This window comes from Anguilla anguilla, chromosome 14 (genome assembly GCF_013347855.1).
Source record: "Anguilla anguilla isolate fAngAng1 chromosome 14, fAngAng1.pri, whole genome shotgun sequence".
NCBI lineage: Eukaryota > Metazoa > Chordata > Actinopteri > Anguilliformes > Anguillidae > Anguilla > Anguilla anguilla.
Window position 1 is genome coordinate 30,311,041 of NC_049214.1, and position 7,941 is coordinate 30,318,981.

Genomic DNA, 7,941 nt, shown 5'->3' on the forward strand with positions numbered 1-7,941 from the left:
AAAACACTCCACTCGCTGCCATTATGGCTTTTTTTAATCACACCGACGAAAATATGAAAGTCTTTAAATAATCACTAGACATGGTACTTACTTCTAGACTGATGAAAGAAAATTACCCAGATTTGTGGAGAATTACCAAGATTTGTGGAATAATACCAATACCAAGCTTTGTGTAAATGGCTTGCTTAGCTCAATTAAGTGAAGATATATATATTCAAATTATACAGCTTTTAATTAAATGTAATTAATTAAAATATACGCACACACACATGCACACACAAATTTGGGAATGCGGATGATAGAATTTGAAGTCAAAACACAAATCTTTTTCACGTATTTAATTAATCTCTCACAGAAACCTGTATATTCTGTTTGTCTATAGCATATGCATGTTGAAAGAGTGCACGTGAAGCAACAAAATTCAGACATCAACACAAACATTGTGGTGCAGACAAGCAAGCACAAAGATAAGCAGGGTAATTCCCACTGCCAAATCTTCACCGGAAATTTGTATGATTATCATAATTCAACAAAACAAATGCTGAGAAATATTAAATATTAAGGCCAGACAGACTCCTTTAGTAGCCTACAGAAGCAATTACAATCATCCATCAATCAAAACTGGAAAAGTCCCGTCTTTACAAAACATTTAAATATGTACACAATAAAATCCAGAAGCATTCATAACACTAACACGACAAAGCTGGTGAACATTTACATCATAGGCCTATTAAACTCAGGTTATATTACCAACAGGCTATTCCAATGCAAACACATTCTGCCTTGTCTACCGGCTGCCATCGAAAATCGCTGTGGTTTAACGGAACAAGGAACACAATAGCCTACAAAAAAATAAAACATTATTCCAGTATGGCGACGAAGACGGAAGAAGGAGTGAAGGAATGTTCTGCCGATCTCAGGAGTTACTGTGAAAATAATTAAGCAGAGCGGCGCATCTCGGATGTTTTGGATAAAAAGGGCCAGCGGTTCCAATTCATCCCTTTCAGAAGCCTCAGTACAGACGGACGTCATGAAAACTTCATAAAGGAATTTGCGTGTTACGCTGTTAAGCAAGCTATTGCTTTTTCGGTCGCAGGATTTTTAACATTTTTTAAAACGGCAACTGAAAAGCACATTCACATTCCCTTTCTTTTCTCCTTTTTCGTCTGGATGAGCGAAGAAGCAGCGTGAAGGAGGCGCTGGTTTTAATGCGGCTCTAATTAGAGTCGGGCAGTGAGGGACAGACAGCAGGGGTAGCGGACAGGGAGCCCCGCCAAACTGGGCTGTCGACTCACACTGGGTAAAATGAAAAGGGGTGTTCGCCAAGTGCTAAATGCACAGCAACATCGACCAAGTAGTTTAGTAAACAGTCACACCCCAGTCGTCACGTACACCGCGGGATGCCAGTGAGATTACCAATGCAGTGGTCAACACAGATACGGGGCGGGGATTTAATAAAACGTAGGCTAACAAAAAATAACATGAACCTATGCTACAATTGAAACAAGACAGGCCTGTGCGTACGGTAAAACCGTTGAAATGTACATGAACAGCTGACAAATTAGATTTATTTTCAAACTATATTTTGTAATCACATGCACATTTCCACAATTATCCACAATGTCAAACGATAGTTCTCAACAAATCTACATTTCTCAACGATTTCTGATGCTAATGTATAAAAATAAAATAATCTCGTGTTATATAATTTCTTCTCCCGAAGACATCCGTTAGGGGAACACAGCCTACTTCGTTATAGACAGCAAGAACTTACATTTTCCTTCATCAGAGTGACACATAAAATGAAATGCAAAGGTGAAATCAAATATGTTAATTTAAAAAACGACACCATTAAGCCTTGATAAAAGCATTTTGGCTGCCTGTATATTTGTTTAACCTTTTAATATTTTGTTGGTTTCTAAAAGCACAAAACACAACATAATTTTTAAAGGTAAAGTGCTTCACCCACTTCTTTGTATTTCAGTTTCATATTTATATTGGATTTCTGAATAATTTTCCTGGACTTAAACTAAACTGTAAATGAATGAAGGACACAGTAGTGAATTTCTAGAGCTATGAGCTGAATCCCACCTCAACATAAAAAATTGACATAAAACGTTTATAAAAGCAGAACTTTTCAGAGTCAGATGCATACGATTATTGTGTATCTACTCCTATTTCCTTACAGCCAGAACAATGTTAGAAATGTTAGCTAGGCAAAATTCATATGAGAGGAAGTTCCTGGCTGCCCCTCATTCACTATGTTAACAGTGACAGACTGCTGTTAGTCTCCGTTAGTCGGTACTAAAAAAAAAGAGAGACAAAAGAGATGTTTGGTAACACACTATCACTCCGTGATACCTTCACACGGTCCATCTCTCACACCTCACACTCAAGACAGGACACACACGCACACGCGCACACACACACACACAGTAAGCCCTTGAAGTCCAGGTTACAATATACCCAGAAGTCACAAAACGAGAATAGGGGCCGTCTCTCAGCCTTGTTCCCGGCACTGTTTGCCCCTGTGTCAGCCTACACTGCCGTTTCCGGGGTGATGGAATTTGGAATTCTGAGCTGCGGTGATGGGACTCTAAGAGCTGTAACTCTGCTGCCCGCAGCCAGACTGAGTGAAAGCTAGATCAATGTAAAAAAAAAAAAAAAAAAAACCTCTTGATGCGAAACGATAGATGTTTCTCATTGTTTGCCGCTGGATTTCCGGCAGAGAGGGACAATGCCCCGGTGATTGAGGCAGCGAGGTTTAAACCTCCATCACAAAAGGCCCTTAAAATGTAGTGACAGCCGTGAGCGGTGCCCTTGCAGTGAGGGGCTACACGGGGCATCCCACAGTCTACAAATCACCTATGCTGTCTAAGCCAAAATTTAACCCCCCCCCCCCCCCCCCCCCCCCAGACCCCTGACACAAAACCACAACTCACTAACTTCTCTAATATGAATACTGTGTGCTTCTATCAAGCTACATGTTTTCACATACAAAAGCACTCAATACACATTATACATGTCACAACATGCACTCTAATCAATACTTTATTCTCTTACAGCACCCAAAGCAAAGTTCTTGAATGTGAACTGGTCTTAATTTAACTAGTCATTGAAAGGTTCGACATTAACACTGATTCAAGAACATAATAATAATAATAATAATAATAATAACGATAATAACAATAATAATAATAGTTATTATTATTATTAGTAGTAGTAGTAGTAGTAATAGTAGTAGTTGTAGTAGTACTATAGTATTATAAACACTTTGATAATATGCCATTACTGAAAATAATATTTGCATACTGGCTAAATTTTCCCTGCCAGTTTTATGACAAATTTGCGTGCAGCCAACACCAAGTAAGGAAAGAAAACACCGAAAATAGCATGTCGTCGGCGGCCTACACGAACCTCACTTCAGAAAAAAAATGGAATCATCAGGGAGAGCAAAAACTACTTCTACTTTTCACGTGCCAATGACCATTATAGTTTTACCCCCTGGCGGTTTTTAACCAACTTCATTCGTTTTTGAGTTGTGAAACTCTGACCATTGCTATAGCTGGTTGAGATAACTTTCGACTTGTTTAAAAAAATCTAAATGACAAGAAAACGAGTTACGAGGTTGACATTATACATTTCCAAATTAAACAGTTTTATGAACACCTCAATATCTTCTGAATGTTTTTGGTATTAAAATATACAGAAAGTAACTTGCATTTGCAGTTTCAGGTGCCGACATGTTCTGAAAAAATGGACGAACCGATGTTTTAGAAAAAATACGTGCAGCCGTCAACAGACCTTCAGAAATACCTGTTCTATTTTGACATGTTTCTGTAGTGGCGTTTCAGAATCGCCTACCGTGGTCCACTACTGCTGTATGTCCGTGAATGCAGACATAGGCTACAAAAACCCAGTCGTCAATCCGTTTAATTAAAGTCAATTAAACGCACGCGCACTCGCAGGCTACTCTTCTTTTCTCTCAATCATACGCGGACATACTCAGCAGACTGCGCGATAGGCCTACAACACCGCAGACACGTTACGCAGAAAGTAGACGTTAATCCGTGCGGTTTTTCGCCGCTGATTACATTGTTGCGTTGCATTTAAACAGAGCATTGCTTCATATCAAACAATGAATTAGTCTCTAATTTAGCTCGAATGCCACACTGGCCTACTTTAGAATGACCGTGCATAGCCTGTGCACAACATGCAAAATACTCAGCGTATTCTGTCCCATTTAATAGGGTAATTGCTTTTTAATATGATATAGGCCTACCACAAATATCACCGAATACCCAAATAATGATTTTGCAGCATGTAAGTCAGATATGGGACATACAACGGCATTGTCTAGGTCTGTTTTTGGTGATAGGCCTATATGTTCAGTTCAATGCGCAGGCTATAAAAAGTCCAGTTTAAAACTGCGGTCACTAATAATTTAAATGAGTAGACTAACGGGGAGACATGCAGAAATTAGCACGCGTGTTTCTGATTCCTGGTGATTTAACAACACGAATGCTTGATTTGTCGTGCTATATGATATAAATAAATAATTCCCCTCTAATTACCCCCAAAATGCTTAAATTCAGAGGAAGTATAATTAAGCCCAGTGATGTAGGCCATGTGACCTGTATAAAATGATAGATATAACCATGAAATACTACTGCAGTAAAATATATTAAACAGGAAAGATAACACTAAATTAAATTATCTAAGAAGCGCAAGAATGGTAAAGGTATAAATGCAAATACTAAATATGTTGCAAAATATGAAATGTTTTGTTTTCCGAGTAAAACACACAGATCTTACATTTTGCCAGCAATGTGGGAAAGGTAACGGCTTCACACGGTAGTCGAACATAAAATAACAAATAGCAAAACAATAGCAAAAACTAAACTGATAAACGAAAAATAATAATAGAAATAAATCAGTGCTCTTACTGTTGGTAGTCAGGTTTGCAGTACAGTTTCCTGTCTCGGAAGTAGCAGCTGGTGGTGAGCAGTTGTTGACACGCCGCACACTGCAAACACTCCTCGTGCCACGAAGATTCGTTGACTCGCATCAGAAATCTGTCGGATATGGGCCGCTGGCATCCCTCGCAAACCGCCTGGTGACGACACTCCGTCCCTGGCAGTATACGAAATTTTAAAACTCTTACAAAGTAACGAAGGAAAGCGCTGTCAATGGTTTAAAAATGCAGGGAGTTAACTGTAGTGTAACACATGGAATTCTCAAACAGACATAATCTCGCGCACACACGCGTCCAACAGTTTTAAGGTGGTAAAGGTGACAGGAACGACAGGCGTCTAACTTTAATATTTACTGCTTTTAATTAAATTTAAATAATTGCGGTGCCATGTTCGCCAGGAGCCACGAAAATAATTACATGCGAATCTGCTCCATATATTAAATAAGCATTTCCGGTTATATCTCAAGACATTTGTTTTGTAAATAATACAAATCAAAATGACAAAAGTATCTACTAGGCTACCGAAGCCGCGGGTGTTGTGTGTAATTTATTTGCAGCCAGAGTTTATCTTTGAGTAAATTGTGCCAATTACATTTGTGTTTGGTCATATTCTTTGTAAATGGTATACCATGTTAGGTCGAGAAAATATGATATTCATTTTAGTAAGATCGGTTTATTAAATGCAAATAAAAACATATGATATGTCGATTAAATCTTACATATTAACTTGTTACGAGCACAGTCAGAAGATACAAGCCTAAATGTAAATGTCATGCTTAACAAATAAAATACAAAATCCTGTTTGTGTAGAATTATATTAATTTTGCAAACCAATTATTAATTAATTGCGTTAACCAATATGAACATTCACTGTAAGCTTCATTGGTACACACTATATTTATGAACTCAATAAATAAAACATCAACTGTCCGGTCAGCTGTTACAGGACTTATCCAAAAGGAGACAGACGTAGCTAGGACTCTTTTCAAGCCAAAAATGAAGGAATTGCGGTCTGTTCATGAAAACACGTGTCAAAGACTTACCAAGCATAGCTCCCATTGTAGTCGGTCCCGACCTGAGATTATCTTCTATTTTAATACCGTCCAACATCTTAGACAAATCGGAATAACTCCTCGTTGTGATGCGTCTCTCCACTGACTCCGGACCTGTTGCAATGTCCATAAAAATGTGCTGTCACAAGCTTATCAGTAGCTCGAACCTATGCTTAAGGATCGCGACAATATCTGCAAGTACGGTCTGAAGGCACTTAAAGTACAAACAAATAAATATATAATACAATTTTTAAATCTTCCACACAAACCCAGTGTTACTTTGCACAAAAAGCAGAGCAAACGTCGAGATAATACACCGTGCTGCTGTAGAGAGAACGTCTGTTTTTGTATTACTACTTGGTTGACATTGTCAACTGCCAAGTTTGTTTTGATTTCTTTCAATGTTTCCTCGAGCTGGAAAAAAAGACGAACATGCCGTCGTGGTGCGTTGGGTTCCGTTTCTGGAGTAGTCTACAACCCTCTCTGAGAAAGGACAGCTGAAAACGCGAACACCAGCATGCGCCAGCTGTAAATCCAGGAAGGACGAGTCGAGACGTTTCCAAAGTGAGCTCTTGAAGTTAATGTGCCATAAAGAAACCCGCTGCTTGAAAAGTCCGGAGCCGAGATTGCGGCGAATGGAAACGCCCTCCCCTTCTTCGATAGCGTCACTTTTCAAGGCCATTTACGTTCGGATGCTATTGGTGCGCAGTGCTCGTGCACCCTATACAGTGGATATAAGCGTTCCGCCTCTGAAATCAACTACAGTGCCGTAGACACATGCGTCAGTTCAGAGAAGTTAATACAATAGGAAAATATTTGCCTAAAATGGTCGGACATTAACGGACAGCAAGTAACCTGATAAACATAACTAACTCAAATGCAAAACGTTTTTCTTTTTTTTTCTTGTTAAAAGTATTTGATCTGAACTTAGCCCAGAGGACACTCAAAATGAAGACAAACGCATGCATTTTTTTTGCTTTGCCTATAGCTCCAAAATATGTAGCCTAAAATATAGGCTACATTCTACTGTAGGTAGGCCCACTACCTACAAACAAAACAGTTAGTAGTAGTCGTAGTAGTAGTAGTAGTTATTGTGATTCTCATTCATCTAACCGAAATGTTAAATTGCGACAAGCGACATTTAGAATGATAACCACTGACATCCATCAGAATTGTGCAGACAACTTTAACTGAATGTAATGCCTGTTTTCATTAATATTGGGAAGGTTTTTTTAAAGAAAGCGCTTTGAACCGCGTGAACCACAGCCAGACGTTTGCCATGTTTTGTGGCATTGTGCCTATTACAATAGCTTGAGACTACTGAGCGCCTCCCCCGCTGCACCTGGCGATTGGTAGAGATAGCCACAAGCGCAGCGCGACCTCCAGAAGTCTAGAGCAGCCGCCGTTTGCTGCCACCGCATTATTATCATATTATGACTATTATTGTGATAGTCTGTATTTTCAGGATTAAGAAATTCAAGGAGACAATGTAAAGGTTTACGAAGATCACCTTTCTTCTGAGTATATCTACCTAAGCTGGATGAAATTAAGCACACAACAGACATTCATAAGAAGCATTGTGCACACACACACACACACACACATATACACACGCGCGCGCACACACACACATTCATTTAAAAAAAAATAATAACAAATTACTTTTTCTGGTTTAAATACACATATTAGGGTAACACTAATTGTTTAAATATGATATTTAAATAATATGCTTTCATTTATAATTAAATAGTGGTTTTCTGGTTCTGCCGTGTGAATGTATGGAATAGCTTTACGCGCTTATCATTGCAACAATTATGTAGGGGAGAGTCACTATACATGTAACAGTTTGGGGATTCTGCTCATTTGCTCAAAAAATATTTAGCCTAGCACTATGAAATTTTTACTTCAAACAGC

General features: G+C 38.8%; 1 protein-coding gene across 3 annotated transcripts in view; it reads right to left on the reverse strand.

Moving 5' to 3' along the window:
- LOC118212447 (LIM/homeobox protein LMX-1.2-like) overlaps positions 1-6,658 on the reverse strand; it is a 68,564-nt gene extending 61,906 nt beyond the window's left edge. Inside the window, exons 1-3 of one of the 3 annotated variants that reach the window (XM_035390313.1) lie at positions 6,460-6,658; positions 6,019-6,141; positions 4,947-5,133 (exon numbers count right to left, since the gene is read on the reverse strand). In XM_035390313.1, coding sequence (XP_035246204.1) covers positions 4,947-5,133; positions 6,019-6,085 — 254 coding nt within the window. In that variant the 5' untranslated portion in view covers positions 6,086-6,141; positions 6,460-6,658. Of the gene's footprint in view, positions 1-4,946; positions 5,134-6,018 lie in introns of all 3 variants that reach the window. The other 2 variants (XM_035390314.1, XM_035390311.1) reach the window with 2 other exon arrangements.
- Positions 6,659-7,941: the final 1,283 nt, after the last annotated feature.